Source organism: Loxodonta africana, chromosome 19 (genome assembly GCF_030014295.1).
Source record: "Loxodonta africana isolate mLoxAfr1 chromosome 19, mLoxAfr1.hap2, whole genome shotgun sequence".
In the NCBI taxonomy this organism is placed as follows: Eukaryota; Metazoa; Chordata; class Mammalia; order Proboscidea; family Elephantidae; genus Loxodonta; species Loxodonta africana.
Window position 1 is genome coordinate 10,627,195 of NC_087360.1, and position 23,248 is coordinate 10,650,442.

At 41.4% G+C, this 23,248-nt stretch overlaps 1 protein-coding gene across 2 annotated transcripts in view; it reads left to right on the forward strand.

Annotated features, from left to right (window-relative positions):
* PTPN11 (protein tyrosine phosphatase non-receptor type 11) overlaps window positions 1-23,248 on the forward strand; it is a 71,974-nt gene that overhangs the window by 22,088 nt on the left and 26,638 nt on the right. For both annotated transcript variants that reach the window (XM_023539330.2, XM_023539331.2), the window contains exons 3-7: window positions 867-1,061; window positions 2,942-3,134; window positions 4,760-4,876; window positions 5,494-5,607; window positions 20,646-20,742. In XM_023539330.2, coding sequence (XP_023395098.1) covers window positions 867-1,061; window positions 2,942-3,134; window positions 4,760-4,876; window positions 5,494-5,607; window positions 20,646-20,742 — 716 coding nt within the window. The remainder of the gene's footprint in view (window positions 1-866; window positions 1,062-2,941; window positions 3,135-4,759; window positions 4,877-5,493; window positions 5,608-20,645; window positions 20,743-23,248) is intronic.

Here is a 23,248-nt window from a genome sequence, read left to right on the forward strand (position 1 = left end):
ATAATTGTGGACAGTACCTTAAATATACAATGAAATGAGTTTTGACAAACATTTATTTATGTAACCAACACGCTAATCAAAATACAGAACATTTCCATCATCCTAAAAAGTTTCCTTGTGTGTCTTTCCAATCCCTCTGCCCCCGGAAGCACCCATTCTTTTCATTTCTCACCCTATAAATCAGTTTTTCTTATTCTTGCATTTCATATAAATGAAGCCATGCAATATATACTCTTTTGTGCCTATTCTTTCTCTTAGCCTATTGTTTTTGAGCTTTATCCATGTTGTCATATATACATAAAAACAACATTTCTTTCTCTCTCTCTATATATATCTCAGTGTTTCTTTTTTTAAATGCTGAGCAGTATTTTATTGCATGAATTTGCTACTATTTGTTTATCAGTTCTGGTTGATGGACATTTGTGTTTTCAATTTTTTTGCTGTTGTGAGTAAAGCCCCAATGAACATTCATGTACAATTCTTTTGGTGGCCGTACATTTCTTTTGGGCAAAATACTTACGAGTAGCTTTACTGGATCCTAAGTTAGGTGTATGTTTAACTTTAATTACATGGTTCTTTGATTAATTAACAATGGGAAAAGTTATTATCACTTCATATATGCAATTTGGCAGCCACATTCTTTCAAAATGGGAGATGCATAGGAGAAAGGGACTAATAAATAGGGCCCTTATGTTGAAATGGCTGAATGTGCGTCATTTTCACCCATTGCATTTGTACAGGGAAGGTATAAACTCTTCCCTTGAGTTTGTTTCAACATTCAGGTGAAATCTAATACTGAACATTAGCGCCGTCTTTATTAGCATAGCTCTTTATTTTCTTTTCCCCCTTCCAATGGACTATTTTAGAAGAAATGGAGCTGTCACCCACATCAAGATTCAGAACACTGGTGATTACTATGACCTGTACGGAGGGGAGAAGTTTGCCACTTTGGCTGAGCTGGTCCAGTATTACATGGAACATCACGGGCAATTGAAAGAGAAGAATGGAGACGTTATTGAGCTCAAATATCCTCTGAACTGTGCAGACCCTACCTCTGAAAGGTCAGTGACACTTAGTAACCATAAAGTCTCAGGCATCTGTGCGTTTTCCCTGGGCCATGTCTGTGACACACACGCATTACAGGGGTTTGGTTTGTATCTGTTTCTCAAGCTGTAATCTTTAAAGCTTCACTAAAGTAAAAATGACAGGATCAGCTTATTCTCAGAGGATCCTTTTCTTGGAAAAGTTTCTATTAGTGTTACTTACACTCCTTTTACAGCATGCTTGGACTGTTCCTGAATATACTTGGTCCTGAAGTAATTTTGAGATTTATTGAACTTCAGTTAATAATCTTTGCGCATTAGAGGAGAACATGGTAATGGAGACTCCAGGGTAACAGCTGTTCTCTATGGTAGCTCTTCAGCAGTTATTCAGCAGCTCCACCAACAGATGTCAGTTTAAGCTCAGGAGTGGAAAAGCAGAGAACTCCGAGAATTTTCATCGGTTCTTTGGTGCTATGTCCACAAATATGTGAAAATGACCTTGCAGGGATGGAATAGTATTTTTTTCAGGGATCTGTCCTCTGCCCCCGTGTTGGAACTAAGCTGACAAAAGCTGGGACTTGATGTGTTTGTGTTGATTTAACGATTTTCTTATTTGCAGTCTCTCTCTGATTCGATACACGTTCAGGGTCTCTTAATTAAGTCGGTATGTTTTGTATTTTCAGGTATGTTTCTTCATACACATTTATTTCAAACCTGTCATGTGCTGATAATTTATTTTTCTAGCTACCCTTGTAGCTTCAAGCGGAAGGCTGTCAGCCAATTCTGCATAGCTTATTTCTAAATTTTCCTCTGTTCAGTTCAGCGTGGATGAAAATAACTCAAAGTATATTCCTTTGGTGATGAGCCCTTAGCATTATGTGCCATGACAGCACCTTGCTTTCTTACGAAAATCCTGAGAGAAGGAAGCCACATCATTAACAGGGCTATGTTAGGGTGTTTTCCGTAGTTCCATAGTTGACTCAGACTCAGTCCTTGGATGGCCCTACATCAGGTTGATCTGGTGTGCTGGTTAAAAATGCAGATTTCAGGGCCCTATCCTGACTTAGTGTATCAGTACCTCTCGTTTTGGGGCCTCAGAACCCACATCTTTAGCAAAATCCCTCACACCTACTCTAAGTCTTACATGCATTAAAGTTTGAGATGATAACCCAGTATACAATCCAAAGGTGTTGATAGCAAATTTGGAGGCTGCTGAAGTATAGGTTGGAAATAGGGAAAATTTAGGATGTTCGAATTAATTTATGATGAACATCTTTCTTTATGTAGTGTTCACAGGCCAAAGCAAGGGCCAAATAAAAAAAAAAAAACCAAACCTGTTGCCGTCGAGTCAGTTCTGACGCACAGCGACCCCATAGGGTTGCCAAGGTCTTTCTACCGTGGAGCCACTGGTATTTTTGAGCTGCTGACCTTTTGGTTAGCAGTTGAGCATTTTAACTACTGCATTACCAGGGCTCCTTAAAGCAAGGGCAAACATTCAAAATGATTGTCCATCTCTACCTTAACTTTCTATTAGAATTTCTTTAAATGGGTGTGATTGAATAGTTGGTCTTTTTTTGGCTTGGGCAATCTGAAAAATGATAAATTGTATTTTTTTAAAAGACGAGAGATTTAAAAGAAAATGAAAATGATGAGAACATGTCTCCAAATGATGGTGGGCTCCTTTAAGAAGTTTTTACTGTCGTTCTTCACATATCTGCCGCTTTTCCTGCCTGTTTGGAATGTAAATTTTGCCTCAGGAGGAAGCACTCAGTCCCTTGAAGGAGGGATGTGTCTGTTTTAATTGTGTTTAGGAGTGCTGACTCTAAATGGTAGTCTCGTGAATGAACGTTGGGAACTCTTGGTGGGACAACAGTTCATTTTTATTTTTAAAAATTTAGGTGGTTTCATGGACACCTGTCTGGGAAAGAAGCCGAGAAATTACTGACAGAGAAAGGAAAACACGGCAGCTTTCTTGTGCGCGAGAGCCAGAGCCACCCTGGAGATTTTGTTCTCTCTGTCCGCACTGGAGATGACAAAGGGGAGAGCAATGATGGCAAGTCTAAAGTGACCCACGTCATGATTCGCTGTCAGGTAAAGGCCCAGCTGTGCTCCGGGCGTGGCACAGTGTCGTCTTCCGGTGATTTCCCCGCTGGGAGAAGATGCACACTATCATGTCCAAAGTCAGATTTTCCTTTGCGCCTTTAGTCAAGGGCTTCTGCACTTTTAGCTCATTGTTTATTATGATTGCTTCATCATTTCCAAACTGCACGGAATTATTTATTTCTGGTCTGTCTCTGGCAGGTTAAGTCATGTCTCAGGGCATCACCTTGTGCCCTGCAGAATCAAGTCTATAGCTTGTTTGTTTGCAGCTGAAGTTGGCCTCAAAGTCTGTTTCTAAAGTGATGGCCTCAGTTCCTTCTTAAGATTGCCACAGTCTAGGCTGTGACTGCATTGCCTTCGTATTGCAGGATTACTGCATTGAGGCTGAGAGAGTTGAATGCGGTATTTCTTGTTTTTAACGTGGTGGCTAGACCAAGGAGGTCATAGTCTCCTATGTTTGTTTGTTTAACAGAGTTTCCTAAACAGATACTGCCTATCCACTTAATGCTTCAGTTTTTTTACTTAAACGTTTTTTAATAATAGTTTTTTCAAGATATAATTCACACACCATACAATGGATTTACTTTAAGTGTACAATTCAGTGGTTTTTAGTATATTCACAAAGTTGTGCAACTGTTAACATGATCTAATTCCGGAACGTTTCATCATCCCAAAAAGTTATATTCATATTAGTAGTCACTCCTCATTTCCCCTCTCTCGTCAGCCCCTGGCAACCACAAATCCACTTTCTGACTCTATGGATTTGCCTATTCGGGACATTTTCTATATACGAAGTCATACAGTATGTGGATTTTAGTGTCTAGTTTCTTTCACTTAGTATGTTTTCAAGGTTAATCCATGTAGCATGTGTCAGTACTTCATTACTGTTGTAAGTTCTTAGTTAATTTCCAGAATTCTGAAAAAGTTGATTTTGACAATTTTTTCCAGTGTTCTTGCTTTTATGGAGGACTGGATTTTCAGAGGTCCTTACTTTGTCATTCTGCAAGTGCTTCCCCTTTATAGTTTGACTTTAAATAAAGGTTGGTACCCATATATCTTCCTAGGACTTTGTGTTTTCTGAGCTTATTTTTCTGTTGTTCTCCTTAAGTAGCCTACTCTGATCTCTGTCAGAAATAATTTCCTGGTCTCTGTTAATAATTTCCCTTTTAAATTGCCATTAGAGGATGAAATTAAAGATGTGTATACTAGCCTTCAGTGCTGTCTCACCAGCCTTAGAGTCCATTGTGTTCAGAGAGAAATAGTTATTTTCCTTCTATTCAGCAGCCTTATGTATAGGCATTTAGCCTGAGTATAGTAAAGAATAACTCCTTTTCCTTTCTCTAACTATTTGGTTAACTCATGAGGGAGAAACTTTTTTGTGGACTAGGAAACATGGGATTCCCATTTAGCGCTTCTCATGCACCCCACAGTGATACGTTCTTTCACATTGAATCAGACTCTCCATTTTCATCATCCTTGTTGGCTTCCATTCCTTTATACCAGTACAGCTGTTTGATCTTCACATTCCTGGGGGAAGAGTCAGCTTCTGTACTTGAGTTGCGAAGAACAATAGCTTGACATAAAGATAACAAAACATCATTGTTTTGTCTTGGAAGGAACTGAAATATGATGTCGGTGGAGGAGAGCGGTTTGATTCTTTGACAGATCTCGTGGAGCATTACAAGAAGAACCCTATGGTAGAAACATTGGGCACCGTTCTACAACTCAAGCAGGTGAGCATTTGGGAAGCTAAAACTCCATCTCTTTATAGAGTGTTTTAAATCCAAACCTGCAGAAGTAGAATAGCATCCTGAATCCCATGTCCCCACCACCCAGCTTCAAACATGGCCAACTCATCAAATTTTGTTTCATTTATACATCCACCCACTGCCCTCCTCCAGATGGTATATCAACTCTGTAGGTATCTGTTTGACATTATAGAATTCTTAAAGCAAGTTTTCACCAAGTTCTCATTGAACATCCACCTTTCGTTACTTTGAGGTGACCACACTCGTTTTGGAATTGTTATTTCAAAATTCACCCTTATGACTTAGTGGTAAATGATGCCATCTCTTGAAATAATTTTGTGTTATATTTGTAAAGGAAAATAGGTTTGAATTTATATCGACAGAGTAAAGTATGTGTGGAAATTGAAGAAAGATATATGTCCTGACCAAACAGAAAAGAAAGTGAAACTGTGTTTGAAAATGTTAAATGTGAATTACTGTGTCCTGTAAATCCCCTGTCTTTGCTTTTACGATTACCAACATAGAAGTCTTTTTTTTTTTTGCATTAATACCTTTTTCTTTAATATTTTGTTTGTTTCACACCAATCGCTGAACTTGATTAGCCCCTCAATACAACTCGTATCAATGCTGCTGAGATAGAAAGCCGTGTTCGAGAACTAAGCAAATTAGCTGAGACCACAGATAAAGTCAAACAAGGCTTTTGGGAAGAATTTGAGGTAAGCTATTAAAAAAATTTTTTTAGAAGAGTTATTAGATCCTGTTTCTAATGGAAGAGAAGTTGGAATTGGGTTGAATCACTTGAATCTGCCATCCTTTCTTAGTTTGGCCATTGATTGGCATGAAGGAAGTTGCTGGAGGGGCTTCTTTTAAATAGAAGGGCCCTGTGTTCTGGGAGAAGGGAGTTGGCCGTTAATATTAATAGATCAGCTGGTAGTTCTGTTTGACTCTTTTGGTTTGGACTGCTAGCCAAAAGCCCAGAGAAACAAAAGAATCTGTAACCCTTTTGGAAGGTATCTAGCATTTGCTCTGATCTTTAAAAGAATGTATAACCTCACTGCAGTAAGTAAAAGAGAAGTACCTCATGGTGGCTTTGATTTGGAAGTTCAGATTTATAGCTTTGGGAAGTTAAGTGAATGGGTTTCGTTCCTGAAACCAACTTGGGTAGGAGAATGTCACATGGGAATATCCTCTTTCGGTTGCACTCTGGTATGTCACTTACCAGTTGATATTGTCATCTTTATCTCCCACTCTCTTTCATTGATAGAAGACTTCCTCAGAAACAAGGATTATGGTGTTTTACCTTCACGGTTAATCCTTGTACATCGCATAGTGCCTAGGACATAATAGGAACTCCATAAATGTCTGTTGAATGAATATTTACATTTGACTAACATTAAACTGCATTATTTTATTATTACTGCCCCATTTATGGGAATGATTATTCCATATTTTTCATAGGACTTGAAAATTTACAAGTATTTGCTGCATGAATGAATGGGCAAATGAAGTCCTTTCAGTCACATTATATCAAACCAAATTGGTGAGATAGACATTATCTCCATTTTGCAGATGAGGAGTGTGAGGCTCAGCAAGGTTAAGTAAACTGTCCAGCCTCCATGCAACAAACTGACTGAATTTCGGCTCTAGAGATGAGTACAAATAGAACGTTCACAGTCAGCTTTGCTCAACAGGAACTTGAACTCGGGCTTACTCTTTCACTCAAACATTATTTCTTAAGCTGCATACTAGGCGTGGAGAACAAGATGGACAGGGTGTCTGCCTTCAAGGAGCTTTTAGTTGAGAGAGGGAATAAACTGATGAAAAGCATCACTGGAACAGCAATGGTATTTCACTGTTCTCTTCACTCTCCTCGCTGCCTAGATAATGCAGGGCAGCGTTTCAGTAGTCATTCCCTCCATCGCACTGGTTTCATGCAGTCTTCAGAAAGCCTGGTGAGGTAAGGTGGGTAGGTACAGAGGTTTTAGAAACCGTACATCAAAATTTGCATAAAAAAGTAATTATTTAAAACATTTATTATGGAAAATTTCGTGTGTATACAAAAACAAAGAATAGTTTAGTTACAACAATTTACCTGTCACTGAAAATCAACAATTTTTGCTAATGGCCAATCTTTTTTAGCTTTACCCTACTCGCTCCCCGAGGCCTGCTTACCTTGAGCCAAATCCCAGATGTCATTTTATTTGAAAACATTTCATTATCTCTAAAAGATAAGGGCTCTTTAAAAAAAACAAACAAACAAACAACTGAAATACCATTTTCATACCTAAAAATATTAACAATAATTCTTTAATATTACACATAGTGACTGTTTCACATTTTTCTCACACTCACACACACACACATATGTACCATATTTTCAAAAATAATGCACCCATGTAAATAACGCGCCCACACATATAACAACCAGCGTAGCGCTCTTTTGAAAATAGTGCAGGGGTGGGGGTTGCATGGTTGGCAAAAAAAATCATATATTTTTATTTGTGTAAAAATATGGTTATGAATTTATAATTTGTTTGAATTGGAAAGGGCTACTTTTTTTTCACTTTGTTATGGAAAATTTTAAAATATAAATGCACGTAAAGAACCTCAGTGTTCTATTACCAATTTTATAATTTATCCCAAACACCATATCTTTTATTCATAAATATTTCCAAAAGATAAAAAATTCTTAAAAATTAACCAAAATACTACTACTGCATCTAGAAAAGATAAAATTTATTCAAGCACCCATTCATTGTTCAGATTATACTAGTTGTCTTTAAGTTTGAAAAAATTTGTTGAATCATGATTTAAATAAGCTCCACACATTGTGGTTGATTGATGCATTTCCTAGGCATCTCTGTTTTTTAAAAATCTTAAACCTCTTTGATCTTTTGGTTACCGCTTCTCTCTCTCTCTGGCTTTCTTTTGCTTTTGTTGTTGAAAAAAACAGGTCCTTTGTCATGTGAGACCTACTAATGGTCTGATTTTGCTGATTACATCTCTGTGGTAGAGTTTAACCTGTTCTTCATCCCTTGTATTTGTATTTCTTGTAAGTTGATACATCTAGAGGCTTTATCAGATATAGATTTTTTTTTTTTTTTTTGGCAAGACTGCGTATGTGGTGGTATCAGGAAGTACATATATCCTGTTGTTTCTCTTTTTGTTTTGTTAGCAGACAATGAAAATTATTCCCTAGATCCATTCCTTCATAAGAAGTTGTAAGATAGAGATATTCTCATTTTATCACTCCTTCATTTATTAGAGGGATATTTCTATAAGAGAAACTGTCTATCGCCAAGGCAAGATAAATGATGGATTTCTTTTTACTAAGTGGTTTTCAAAATAGGATTCTCCAGTTTTTTTTTTTTTTTTAATGTATAATTAGTTTTCTCACTTTCTCGTGTGGTGAATTTTTACAGGGGTATATGTTTCCATGTCAAAACTGGAATCAGCCATTTCTCCAAGGAGTTAGCTTCTCTTATTCTTTCCTCCCTCCCTTCTCTTAGTTCCTTTAGTGAGTGGTGGTATTTAGAAACTGTAGTCTGGACACCAGAGGTGCTCAATTCTAGTAGTTTGGTTGTTGCTTCTAGGCCTTCTCAGGTATGAAAGCTAGAAATGGACGGATAGAACTGGAAACATTTTTTTTCTCCCTTGAAATAAAATACATTATGAGTCAAACTGAAAATTCCATTTCAAATTCAGGACTTCAGGGTTTTTATTAACTTCATTGATATTACTTTTTTATCTCCTTTCTTCTCTGACAAAAAAATCCCACTTCTCAAAGCCATTCATGTGGTTACTTATTTGGTTCATTCCTTTTTCTGCATAGTACTCCATTGTGTGAATATACCATAGTTTAGTCAGTCTATTGATGGGCATTTGGGTAGTTACAAAGAGAATTGCAGTGAGTAGCCTTGTGTATACATCTTTTTGTAATCTTGCTGATTAACTATTGTTAATAACATTTTTAGGGTCCATATTTAAAAAAATGTTTTTTTTAAACATCTTTGTTCATCTTTAACATTTATATCATACATGATTTTGGTTAGCATATATAAAATCTGCAAAATACTCTTTTTAATTAAAATGGGAAGATGCCGAACCTCTTTGGTCAAATATAAGAAATAGTGAGCTATTTTGCAATCTAGACCCATTTTAATTTTATACTTCCTTTTAAAATGGTAGCTGAGGTGCTTATTTGCATAAATGACTTTTCTTTTAAAGTGACTTTATAGACTTTAAAAATACATCCGTGAGGTGGGGATCTGGTACAGCAGTGGATTGTCTACCATGAGGTTCACTTGGGACAGTGCTTAGAGGACAAAGTCAAACCTTCCCAAAGAGTTTGTGGCAGTTGGGGTGTTTTTCATGATCCCATTCGTGGGGTCAAGATGTAAACTTTGAAAGAACTCCTAGCCTGACTTTTCTGGCCATGGGGAGAGGGTTAATGCTAAATGCTGACGTGATGGTTTCACTCTGTAGCAGCTCATGTTCAAGTTGTCTCTTACACACTATTAACCAAAAGGGGAAAAATTGAGTTGACTTTAGGGGGAAATGGAAAAAACCGAGATCACATTTGTACTCTACAAGTTCTTCTTAGAGGCCAAGCTGAGATGGTAAAATGCACTAAATCGTGTAAACCAAAGGGATATCTAAATAGCTGATTGTCTGCCTCCTAGATCTCTTATGGACCTCTGTCTCGAATTCAGTCAGTTTCCAAACTGGTTGGGGTCAGGGGAATAAGGCTGAGAACAGAATAAACCATTTATGGAAAAAATGAGCTACTTGGAGGCAGATGCTCATTATAATCTAAATCCTCAGAAAATAAGTTTGAGCCACAACAGTAAGGCAGTTGTAGTTTAGTAATTGCACCTTAGTTTCTCAGAAGATGATAAATTTGGGATTAGTTTCCAGTGTGTTCCAATGGTCTTTAAGATGGGCCAGAGTTCTAAATTGCAGTGCCATTGGCAAGTCAGCTTTGACAGCCATTGTTCGTCTCTGCTTGACTTCCTGGTTTTCTGTAAAACTCCATGTGTCATTTTATAAGAAGACACTTGTAAATAAAAAATTTATAAGAAATTCATAAATTACTTTGGCTTTCAACACATCTTAAACTATGAAGTCTCTTGTGAAGGTATGGTTCATTTTCTCCTTTGCTGCTGAGATACATGCAGGCTGATGCTATTTTTCTAGGATATGTTCTATGGCCAGGAGGTTGCAAACCCAAGTCTTTGGTGTCTCCTAGCGATTGCCTGTATATAAACATCTGCCCTTCCTGTGTGTCTCTGCTCATGAATGTAGAGAGGCAGATCTATTTCCAGATTTGTTTGGAGGAAGTAAAGATCTACTCAGATGAGACTGACACTGAATAAATGAAAAGGCAGGCTACGATTTTAGAGTTTTGTGTCTATGAAATGCTTGTTACCTGAAACCTGAATCAACCCTTGTGGCTCATGGCAGGTGCATATTGTGTGGCTGTGTGTAAAGGATGTTTACCCTCTCTGTGCCTGTTCCCCACTTTGGATTCCCGTACACCCGAGCTGCCAGGGGGCTGTGGGGTGAGTCTGGCCGCTGCATCTGACCTCAGGGTGCTGCGGGACCCAAGTTGGGGGTGGAGATCTTGCTGTTGGCAGTCTGCTGGCCCTCACCCCTTCCCTTTACCCTCCTCTCTCATCTCACCATCCTGTCTGTATCCAGTCTGTCTGTCCTCCACTCAACCTGCTTCATTCTGCTTTTTTTTTCAGACTGATTGCTCTGCTCCTTAACTCACAAACCTTACTTCTAGCCCCTTTCAGGTATTTAAACCAGCAGCTTTCAGTCTTTGTACCAAAGTTTCAGAGAAATTCTCATTGGCTTGGATGCCATCCATCCTGGGTCCAGAGATCACATACAACAAATCTGTCTCCAGAGATCACCTTGTCTGGGGGAAGAATAGTTCTCAGAGGTGAGGAGGAAGGAGCTGGGCAGACATCCCAATAATATCTGTCACAATCAATAGATGCCGACGGTGCCAATGACTTGTTCTGTCATTCACCCAGCAGATATTTATTGAACACAGACTGTATGCCAGGTTCTGTTTTTGGCTCTGGGGATGCAGCAGTGAGCGAGTCAAAGTCTTTGTCTTTATGGGGCTTATAGTCAATTGGGGAGATAGATAGTAAACCAAGGAGCAGGTAAATAAATACTCAATATGTGAGATGGTGTGAGTGTTGAGGAGAAAAATAAAGTAACCAAAAAAAACCAAACCCACTGCAGTCGAGTCGATTCTGACTCATAGCAACCCTATAGGATGGAGTAGAACTGTCCTGTAGGATTGCCAAGGCTGTGGGTAACATAAAATGGGAGTGCTCTACACTCAGTGAAGAACAGCTTTCTGATGGTAAAAAAGTGTAGAGGAATGTTCCAGGCCTTGCTTTGTAATATTCTGCTTTACTATCTGTCTTAGTCATCTAGTGCTGCTATAACAGAAATACTACAAGTGGGTGGTTTTAACACAGAAGTTTATGCTCTCACAGTCCAGTAGGCTAGAAGTCTGCATTCAGGGTGCCGGCTCCAGGGGAGTCTCTCTTTGTCAGCTCTGGAGGAAGGTCTTTGTCATCAGTCTTCCCTTGGTCTGGGAGCATCTTAGTGCAGGGACCTCAGGTCCAAAGGACACATACTGCTCCCAGCACTGCTTTCTTGGTGGGATGAGGTTCCTCTGTCTCTCTGCTGGCTTCTCTCTTTTTTTTTAATCTCAAAAGAGATTGGTTTTAGACACCATCTAATCTTTTAGATCTCATCAGTATAACTGCCAGTAATCCATCTTATTACATCATATGATAGGATTTACAACACATAGGGAAATCACATCAGAAGATAAAATGGTAGACAATCAGACAGTCGTACAAGGAAATGATGACCTAGCCAAGCTGACAGATATTTTGGGGGGTCACAATTCAATCTATGACGCTATCATACAGTTTATTTTCATTTGGAGCCCTAGTTGAAGCTTGGTGGGTATGCATTTTAGTCTTTGAGATCCTGTACCCACATGCCTGAGAGGATCTAATTCAGGTTTGCAGTGCTGAATTTCAGAAAAGGTTTTGGTTTTTGAACCTTCTGTTTCTGATTAAGAAAAACAGCAACAAAAACTATTAAACTGGAGTTTTTCCCTAGTCCTTTAGAACTTGTTTTCCTGGGTAATTTGATTTTTTTTTTTTTTTTAAAGAAAAAGCCCAGCCTCCTTCTGTTACACAAGCCTCTCTTCTCTGTAATGGTCTGAAGCTGTTTCCAGTTTGCACAGGCATTGCAGTCATGCCACCGACGGCATGACAGACGTCCTAGATCGACCAGCAGCTCTGCTAACCTCCATGTCTCTAGGAGAAGCTAGTACCTATCTTCAGACCCACAGCCCACTTTGATTTCTTTGAAGTGATTACGTCCTCCTTAGGGGAGCTATAAATTCTCTCTTGAGATGGTTAAGTTCTATGGAAACAAGCCTTTCACGGCACCCCAAAGCTGTGTCTAGAATAATAAGTCTTGTTGGTGATCTCTAGCGGAAATCTTCCCCTGTGACTAAGCAACACCACGGTGAACAACGGCCCCCACAAACCTCCAACCTAATACTTAAAAATGCCCCAGCAATGTAAGCTTGAGCTGGAACCAGGACTTTCCATCCTAGGCCTGTGCTCGGAGTTGCTTAACCGAAAAGCCGCTGCCTTCCTGTGGGCAGAGTGTTTTAGCCATTAGGGGTTTTATCCACAAGCTGAATGTTCCACTCTGAGACATTCCCTGGTTTCCTCGGGAATATTTCTTTTACAGCGGCCATCTCTTTCTTTTGTTCTTTTCCCTACAGTGGTAACATTTTCTCCTTAGGGTCGTTTTTATTTGCAGAAGCTGCTTGACGTCTGTATAGAAAATGTTAAGAACTGAGGTGTTTTTATGTTCTTTAACATCTCTGCCGAGCCTTTCCCCTTTGCCTTTAGTTGACTTTGCTACTTTCTGTACCTGCCATTGTCCTTGTATCCTCGTCACTGAATGGACCTGTGCTGTGGCCTTCGTTTCTTCTCAGTTCCCTCCTTCTTTAACCTTGTAGTATGACTTCCAATATAGTGAAACGATACTTTCAGAGGACACCAATGGCAAGATGTCTATTTATAGTCTGGAGGCAGAATACAATCTAGGGAAAACTCCCCTCTTGCTCTGAGGGCCTTCATCTGATTGGATGAGGCCCACCCACATCATGGAGCATAATCTGCTTTACTTAAGGCCAAGTGATTTGATCATGTGTACCTACTTCATACCAGCAGCTAGCCTAGTATTTGACCAAACAACTGGGCAGCATAGCCTAGCCAAGTTGGCACATAAAATTAACCATCAGAGATGGAAACTAGCATCGATTGTCTGTTTTGTGCTGCATGTTGGACTAGGGACTTTCATAAAGTCATCTCATTGCATCCCCAGATCTTACAAGGTAGAAGGAGTTATCCCCGTTTCTAGAGACAAGGAAATAGATGCTCTGAGAGATTAAGGTCGTTGTCCAGGACCACTCAGGTGGCTAGCGGCAGAGACTGGTATCTAGCCTGATGCCCGGGTTCAGGCCCTCATCACCTCAGAAGACATGAGCTGCTCTTTTGCTCTGGCCTTTCTGTCTCTTGCCTTTCCATTCACCTTCATCTGTTCTCAGTATTTCTCAGTTCACTTTTCTGCTCAAAAACCTTCAGTGGCTCCCTGTTCCCTTTAAGAGGCACAGGATTTTCAGCAGTACAGGACACCTGTTCAGACCTCCATTTTGAAGACAAAGAAATGGAAACCCCAGGGGTGTGACTGGAAGACGGTTGGCCAAGGTTGGAACTTGCAGGACTTCTGACTCTAAGTCTTTACCACAGCACGCTTCCTTTCACTTAACCATTGAGAGTCTTCTGCCCAACTTTCAAGGCCCTGCGCCATTTCTTTCTCTCTCCTTCTAATCCATTTCCCACCACTTCCTAGCTCATAGCTTCTGGACTCCTTCAGCCTCCCACAAACTTGCTGGCCTCTTCAGTTACTGGGGTGCCTTCCTTTCTTACTAGTATCCATCTAAATCCTTTGCCTGCGTCAAGTCTCAACTCCTCCCAGAAACCTCCTTCACTTACTTTTCATGGATCTCACTCCCAAATTCCATACCACATCATTAATTACACACTTAATTATAGATACCGTTTGCTGCTGTTTCGTATCTCAGAACTTGCTCTCCAGGGGCCATGTCTTTTTAATTTGCTTTCCTGCTTATATTTCACCTTGTTGGAGGAAAGGATGTGAGTTGGCTCACAACAAGCACCTGGAAGGAAACCATATCTTATGTTGGTTTAATCTGTCATGGTGCTTTGTAGGTGCTTATCGGTCAATTGGGACCTTCTTTGGTGAGCAGGCGGGGCACTATTCCAGCCTTTTCTTGCACTAAAGTAAGGCTAAGTGAGAACCATGTGCACCTCAGGAATGGATCTTTTTCGTAACCCAGGGACTGCTTGTTCAGTGGTAGAATTCTTCACTTTTGTGTGAGAGATCTTGGTTCAGTTCCTGGGCAACACGCCTGTCTGTCACTGGAGGCTTGCCTGTTGCTATGATGCTAAACAGGTTTCAGTGGAGCTTCTAGACTAAGACGGACTAAAAAGAAAGCCCTGGTGATCTCTTTTCAAAAATCAGCCAATGAAAACCCTGTGGAGCGTAACGGTCTGATCCTGTTGTACATGGGGTTGCTATGAGTTGGGGGCCAACTCGATGGCAGCTCACAAAAGCAAATGGTGATCAGAGTTTCCAGCTGCCCCTTCATTTCCTGGATGGACTCGTTCAGGAAGCACTGCCCCAGTCTACTGCAGAGACGTGGTGACAGGCCGTGCTGCGTGGTGTCAGGAAGTGGGTGCTGTCACTTGTCTGTGGTGCCGGGTAATGCTGCAGAGTTCGCAGAGAAGAGAACTGAGTTAAAAATTGCAGTGTTCCTCCGCAGAGAGGACAGATGCCAAAGGAAAACAGAAGTCCATTCAGACCAGCTAGAGGCCTGGTTTGGGAGCCTGCCCAGGCGGTTACCGCTGTCTTAATAATTATTCATGGCATCGAAACCAGCGCAACCATCTGCCTGACAGCCTTTCTCAGCCTCCTTTCTCTCCTTCAGGAGGCGAAAGCCATGAGTGGGGCGTGATACTGTTAGGAGGAACTTTTACATTTTTATTAATTTCTTTTTTTAAAACTATTTTATTGGAATTTTCAAACATCCCCCAAAGTAGAGAGAATAGTATGATGAACTCCCTTTAACAACTAGCTTGAACACTTATTGCAAATCTTATTTGCTCCATCTCCATCCCCTCTGCCATCCCACCCAATACATCCATCCTTGGAGGTTTGTTTCTAAAAGTAAAGTACAGGCAGTCCCTGGGCTCCAAATGAGATCCCTTCCTAAGGCTCATACGGTTTTCGCTTAGCCTCACTTTAGTGCAAGGGATTTAAAAGCTGCACATTCTTCAGCGAAGGTGACTGCAATGAAGAATTTGTTGGCAGTAGGGGTTGGTTCAGTCCTTTCAGTGAAGGCAAATTTACGTAACATTAAAGGGCAAGTAGGATCAGATGTCTGTAACCCCGGGACTGCCTGTAATCGTACATCTTGGTCTGGCCTTCATGGTCAGTGGCATTATTTTTTTTTTTCTCCTGCAGTGATGTGGCCCTGCTCCTCAGAGCAGTGCAGAGAAATGGCCACTAGGTCATGGTCATGGTCATGGTCATGGTGCCTGGGGATCCTGGCCCTGCCGATTCCTACACTGCCTGCCTCTGTCCTTGACCCTGTGCCTTAACTTTCATTCACGAGATTATAGTCGAGAGCCAGGCCCGGCGATCTTCACTCAGAGGACCTTAGAATCTTGTGGTGGTCTTTTCTGTTATTGGGTCACAGTGACTTAGCATTTAGACCAGCAGGGGGCCGGGGGATGGGGAGCAGGGATGTTGAATGGCCATAAATGTAGGGATGGTTCCGCACAGTGAAAGATTATCCCCTCCACAATGTTAGCAGTGCAGTCACTCCTAAATGTGTAACATAGATCGGAGGGTTAACTTTCTGTTGATGCCCTTTAAGGTTTATAGTTTGATACAATCCCTTTGGCTCTAGGTCCGATTTGACTCATGCATTCAGTTTACAATAAGCACCTGGAAGGGGACCATTGCTTGTGTTGGTTTAGTCCCTCGTGGTGCTTTATAAGTGCTTGGTGATCAGTTGGGACCTTCTGGTGACCATCATTTCCAGCAGTCCCTCCATATTCCTGGGTGCCCCTGGTCCTTTTTTTTTTTTTAATAATTTTTATTGAGCTTTAAGTGAACGTTTACAAATCAAGTCAGTCTGTCACGTATAAGCTTAATATACACCTTACTCCATACTCCCACTTACTCTCCCCCTAATGAGTCAGCCCTTCCGGTCTCTCCTTTCGTAACAATTTTGCCAGTTTCTAACCCTCTCTACCCTCCCATCTCCCCTCCAGGCAGGAGATGCCAACACAGTCTCAAGTGTCCACCTGATACAAGTAGCTCACTCTTCATCGACATCTGTCTCCAACCCATTGTCCAGTCCCTTCCATGTCTGATGAGTTGTCTTTGGGAATGGTTCCTGACCTGGGCCAACAGAAGGTTTGGGGACCATGACCGCCGGGATTCCTCTAGTCTCAGTCAGACCATTAAGTCTGGTCTTTTTATGAGAATTTGGGGTCTGCATCCCACTGATCTCCTGCTCCCTCAGGGGTTCTCTGTTGTGCTCCCTGTCAGGGCAGTCATCAGTTGTGGCCGGACACCATCTAGTTCTTCTGGTCTCAGGATGATGTAAGTCTCTGGTTCATGTGGCTCTTTCTGTCTCTTGGGCTCATAGTTATCGTGTGACCTTGGTGTTCTTCATTCTCCTCTGATCCAGGTGGGTTGAGACGAATTGATGCATCTTAGATGGCCGCTTGTTAGCATTTAAGCCCTGGTCCTTTTTGAGGGCTCATAGATTAGGTTGTATTACTTGAGAAAATTAGGCATCTTGCATCGTCTGCCCAGCTCTGCATCATCCTTTTGCTGTCAAGGCCCATGGAGAATGGGATGGAGACACAGTGACATTCATCCTGATGGGGCATTAGCAGCTTTTTGTACCCCAGGGTCTGCTGGCGAGAGGGAGGTTCGGAAGATCACCATGACAAGATGGTAACCTCCTCGAGGCCAGGGGCTGTTGGCTATTCTTCTTGCTCTTTGAACCATCAGCCTGGTGCCAGGTGGGAAGCATCCCTTAGCAGATGATAGTTGATGATCCCAGGGGGCAGGGGGTAGTTGGGGAGTTTCTATGGGCAGAGCACGGAGAGTCACCACTTCTCGGTTCTTTTTATTTTCATTCTGACTCTAGATGGATGTCAGCCTTCCTCTGTGTGAAATGAAATGTGTTGAGACAACTTGGGCTCCAGGCGCCGATTAGGCTAATGGGCACTAAGGAAGGAACTGGGAGGAGAGATGCACTGTTAGTCATTATTAATCCATGACAGCTGCCAGCCACTGGCAGTTAGCGCCCGACTGAGCCTGGGGCACAGCTCTGGAAAGCTCTGGGCCACTCCTTTGTGGAAGCTCCTGGGCTCAGAGACTGTGAACTGTTCAAGCCTCATATCCACAAGGAAGAGGCCATTAGGAATTTCAAGCAGGATAAAGGAAGCTTCTGGCAGACCTGAGTGAATGGCCCAGCCAAATGCCATGGTTATGGAGGATTTCCCTGGGCCAGAACTCTGGGGTTCATTGTGACCAGTGTACCCATAGAGGAAGGTACTAGGGACAGTGGGCTCAGTACTGCTTCACACTGAGTGGGTCAGGAAATGCTTCTCAGAGGAAGGAAGTATTTGAGATGGGTCTAAAGAATAAATAAAACTTACTAGTCACTAGGTGGAGCCCTGGTGGCGCAGTGCTTAAGAGCCTGGCTGCTAACCAAAAGGTCAGCAGTTTGAGTCTACCAGCCACTCCTTGGAAACCCTATGGGGCAGTTCTACTCTGTCCTGTAGGGTCGCTATAAGTCAGAATCAACTTGACGGCAATGGATTTAGTTTTTTTAGTCACTAGGTGAGCAAGGCCAGTAAAAGGAACTCTAGGCAGAGGGAATAGTATGTAGGCATGAAGAAATATGGTGAATTCAAGACCTTTGAGCATATTTTAGTATGGCTGGAGTAGAGAGAGTGCTTCTTGAGCTTCAGTGTGAGTTGGGGTGTCTTGGGGATGTTGCTAGTATGCAGATTCTGATCCAGTAGGTCTGGGGCGGGACCTGAGCGTCTGAGTTTCTAATCAGCTCCCAGGTGACGCTGCTGCTCTGCAGACCACACTTGGAGTAGTCAGAGCATAGAGCTCATGTAACAATTAAAATTTTATAGCAAATGCCAGCCTCTCCTACACACAAAGCCATATTCCACGCATTGTGACATACTTTACCTGTATCTCCTTTAATCCTGGCACCAACCCTGTGAGGTAGGTATTAGGATTATCCCTCTTTTACATTTGAGGAAACTGAGCCACAGGCAGGTTAAGTAACTTGGCCAAGGCTATAAGCTAATAACAAAGAGCAGGGTCGGATTCCGGCTCAGGGCCACCTGACTTCAGCTATTACTCTGTTCCATGGCCTGCAGGGAAGCAGAGGGCTGAGGTCAGAGCCAGGCCTCGAAGGCAGGACCCATTAGCTCCTGTGTGGTACTGAAATGCTTGGACTTGATCTTGAAGGCAGAGGAAGCCATTGAAGGATAATTAAATTGGCAAATCTGACAGGATTTGACTTGCCTTTGGTATAGATAGTGCTGGCCACGTGCCCACCACAAGTGAAGCATCAGGGAAAGTTTGGTTCATCAGTGAAGGCCTGAAGGCTTTGCTGCCAAGTTTGTTTTAAATCAAGAAGCGAATTATTTCCTAGCCAACAAAACAAACAAAAAAAACCCCATAGAACTCTTTATTGTTGTTGTTTCTATTCACTTGGTTGATTTTTAAGTGAATGATTCAGTTCGTAGCGTTTGAACTTCATTTTGAACCTCACCATAATGACCTGTCTCAGATCCAAGACTGAACCTTCCTCTTAACACAGCAGATTGGTTGGGTAAGACTGGCTCACAGTGCAGAGGAAACACCAGCTCTGAGAAGGCACACGGCTTTAATGACTTAATCAGAGATCATTTTTTAATTTGATCATTTTTTAATGTCACTGTCAGAGCTCTACATAAGTTGTATTTTGCTGTTGTTCCAGGTTTCTGCTAGCTAAACACTTTTGTTACGAACTCTGTGTCAAGGCTGAACATTGTGTTTTGAAACTGATAGTTAAACCAATTTAAAATCCTGACGTTTTTGTCTGTCTATGAAATTCAGATAAATGAAAAGGAAATGTAACAGGGCTGCCATGTTGTGTGAAATATTGACTCTGTCTCTCCTTGTAGAAATCTTTAAGGGGTAGCCATTTTGGCATTTTATGTGTGTGTGTGTGTGTGTGTGTGTGTGTGTGTATATATATGTGTTTTTTTTAGGCTACCTTTCACTTTCTTGATTTGCCTATTTTGATTTCCCATTATTGATTCAGCTTAAAAATCAGGCTCGTTTGAGACTAATGATCCCTTGAAGAGGTACTTTTGTAATTTTCAAAATGAAACCTCCCTGTGAATATACTTCAGCCTGGCTCGTTGTCCACCTTCCTGTCTGACTCTGCAGCTGGCCCTTCTCTCGACTTCCCCAAACCCCTTCTTCCTTTGGGGCCAGTCCTGTCTGTAGCTGTCCGGTCAAGAATCTCTTCTTTCCTGGATCTTGCTCCTTACCTCCTTTCCCTACCAAGATGCCTTTCTGGCTGCTTGCTTCAGGAGCCCAGGCATGCTCTTCCACACATTGACTTCTGGTCAGGTTTTGCCAGGGGAGGGCATAGTGTGTGTGTGTGTGTGTGTGTGTGTGTGTGTCGACTCAGACATGGGTCTCTGTCTGTGGCACTGACATGGGTTTTTGGTCTAGGAGGACTCGAAAGCCTTGCCTGGATCCCACGATCCAGTGGCACCAAAAACACCTCCCACTGTCCTCCAGTGTCCAAACTGGGGAACTGTTGTTTGCTCTGAATAAGTCAACAGTAAAAGCAAGCAGACTGTAAACTCCTCAAAAACACGGGTCACATCTCTTATTTGTATATTCTATACCGATATTTGTTGACTTTCATTTGTAAAATAACGGTTACTTAAAAATTTTTTTAAAATAAATATTCAATTTATTCCTCGTAGGAAATTTAGACAAAAAAAAAAAAAAACAGGTAATAAAGAGAAGGAAGAAAAATCCTTCATAATCCCACTGCTCTGAAAAAAAAAAAAAATCACCGTCACTTCTTTGGTGTATACCCTTCTGCCGTTTCTTACATACATAGATGATTGCAAACATGGTTTATAGCATAGAGTTCTGAAAGTTTGACCTTTTTTTTTTCCACTCAACACTTAGTTGTGAGCATCTTTCCAAGGCATTAAATATTCTCCTAGGACATCTTTTTACATGGCTGTAGAGCATTCCTTTGTATGAATGAGTGATAGTTTGATTTAGGCAGTCCTTCCCCGTTGGACATTTACGTTGTCTCTAACGTACTGGCACTGTCAACACTGTTAAGGTGAACATCCTTGTAACTACTGCATACAGCTCTGAACATCTTCTAGGATGAATTCCTTGCGGCAAATGCTGAGCCAGGGCTTTTTCCTTTCTCTTTTTTAAGCTTTTGACACAGGATCGTATTTACTTTTGTTTCTCCTAGACTCTGCAACAACAGGAGTGCAAACTTCTCTACAGCCGCAAAGAGGGCCAAAGGCAAGAAAATAAAAACAAAAATAGATATAAAAACATCCTGCCTTGTAAGTATCAGTATCCTGCTCAGTGATTTTTGATCCCAGTACCCCCATAACTTTTTCTGGGGGCCACGTGCCCTTCTCCGCAGACCCATGACAGTGAATGGACAATGTGTACATAACGTGTATATATTTCAGCGTGCAAAAGCTTTTTGTTGTTGGGGTGTGTGATCAGATTTGAAGAGCATTATGCTCTAATGTCTTATAAGATCAGAGCCATCCATTCCATCAGTTCGTGTAAACCCATGCCGTGTGAATGTCTGCAAAAAAAAATAAACCAAACCCATTGCCATCGAGTTGATTCTGACTCATAGTGACCCTATAGATCTGAGTAGAACTGCCCCATAGGGTTTCCAAGGCTGTAAATCTTTACGGAAGCAGGCTCCCACATCTCTCTCTTGCAGAGCAGCTGCTGAGTTCGAACTGCCAAACTTTCGGTTAGCCCCCAAGCGCTTAGCTACTGCATCACCAAGGCTCTTCTTTTGCCACATACATATGTATATATACATGATGGTCTACACATATCACTTCTGTATGTGTATTTGTAACTCATTAGGTGAGAATGGGAGGAGGGAGAGACATAATGCTAAGGGAGGGGCGGCAACAATGAATTTGTAGAGAAGCAGTTGGAGCCACAGTGTGGTCCCAACAACCTGGGAGAAGCCTCTTCCTTTTTATATGTAGGTTTTCACTTCCACTCAGGGGGTCTAATGGTACTCATTCATAAGATGTAGGGATATAGGAAAAGATGAAAGAAACAATAGTGTGCAGTGTGTTATAGGATATTGCTTCTCCTACCCCCTTAAAGATTCCAAGCAGATGTTTCCCCTAATTAACATCTCATTTCTTTAAAGGTGGGGCATCTGAGGCAAAGGAGCAGTATTCTGTTAAGATAGACAACTATATTGCTAAGTCCCATTGTGAAATATGTTGCCTAGGTTGAGCACTTAGATTCTTACACCAATAATGCACTTGTGTATAGAATTTGGTCAGTCAATACTATCAGAATTTTTGTCTTCTAGGTTGCTTGTCTCTTAGTTAGATACCATATTAGCCATCTATTGCTGTGCAACAAATTACCTGAAAATGTAGCAGCTTAAAACAACAAATATTTATTATCACAATTTCTGTGGGTCTGGAATTCAGGCGGCGCTTAGGTGAGTGGTTCTGGCTCAGGGTCTCTTACGAGGCTGCAGTCAGCATGTCAGCTGGAACTGTGGTTCTTTGGAGGTTCGACTGGGGAAGGGTTGGAACCCGGCTCACTCGGTTGTTGGCAGGGCTCTGTTTCTTCGCAAATGGGTTGCCTCACTAGCTCCCTCAGAGCAATTGCTCCGAGAGAAAGAGAGCGAGTACGGTGTGCACACCCAAGACAGAAGCTGCAGTCTTTTTGTCACTTGATTTTGGAAGTGACTTCTGTTGTTCTTGTTAGGTGCCGTCGAGTCATTTCCGACTCATGGCGACCCTACGTACAACAGAGTGATACACTGTCTGGTTCTGAACTATCCTCACAGTCATTGTTAACTTGAGCCCATTGTTGCAGCCACTGTGTCAGTCAACCTGGTTGAGGGTCTTCCTCTTTTTCGCTGTCCCTCTACTCTACCAAGCATGAATGATATCCTTTAACCACGTTCTATTTGTTAGCAGGGAGTCACTGAATCCAGCCCACCCTCGAGAGGAGAATTAAACTCTTAACTTTTGAGGGAAAAAATAGCAAAAAATTTGCAGACATATCTTTAAAACCACTACAGATACTGTATTTCATTCTGCTTAAAACTTTTAAGACTTTTTATTATAGAAGTTTTTAAAGATAGGTAAAAGTATATAGAATAGTATTAAGAACCCTGGTGGTGTAGTGGTTAAGTGCTACGGCTGCTAACCAAAAGGTTGTCAGCCGTTCGATATCTGCCAGGCACTCCTTGGAAACTCTATCGGGCAGCTCTACTCTGTTCTATGGGGTTGCTATGAGTCGGAATTGACTCGGTGGCAGTGGGTCTTGGTGGGTACGCCCCCGTTACTCAAGTTTCAACAATTATTGACTCATCTATACTCTGATCTACTTCCCCCCTTTCCCCAGATTATTTTAAAGCGAATTTCAGACATTATGTCATTTTATTTGTGTTTTGTTCTTCTTTTTAACAATTTGTTTAGAAATTTTGTTCTTCTTTTTAACAATTTATTTAGAAATGATTTTCGACTCACAAGAAGTTACAAAAATAGTACAGAGAATTTCTGTGTACCCTTCACCCAGCTTCCCCCAATCATAATATCTTACATAATCAAAACATTATCAAAGTCAGGAAGTTGACGTTGGTGCAGTGCTGTTAACTGACTTATTCAGTGCTTTATTCTTCTTAAAGTATCATGGAGGCATCATGTTCAGCTTCTTGTTTGGTCATTTGGATTTTAATTTTTTATGTGATTTTAGCGTGCAGTAAACAGAATTTGGGAGAGGCTGAGGATTAACTGGTTTGAACTGATTTTCCCTGAAGTGGTGTACTTCTATGACTGTAGT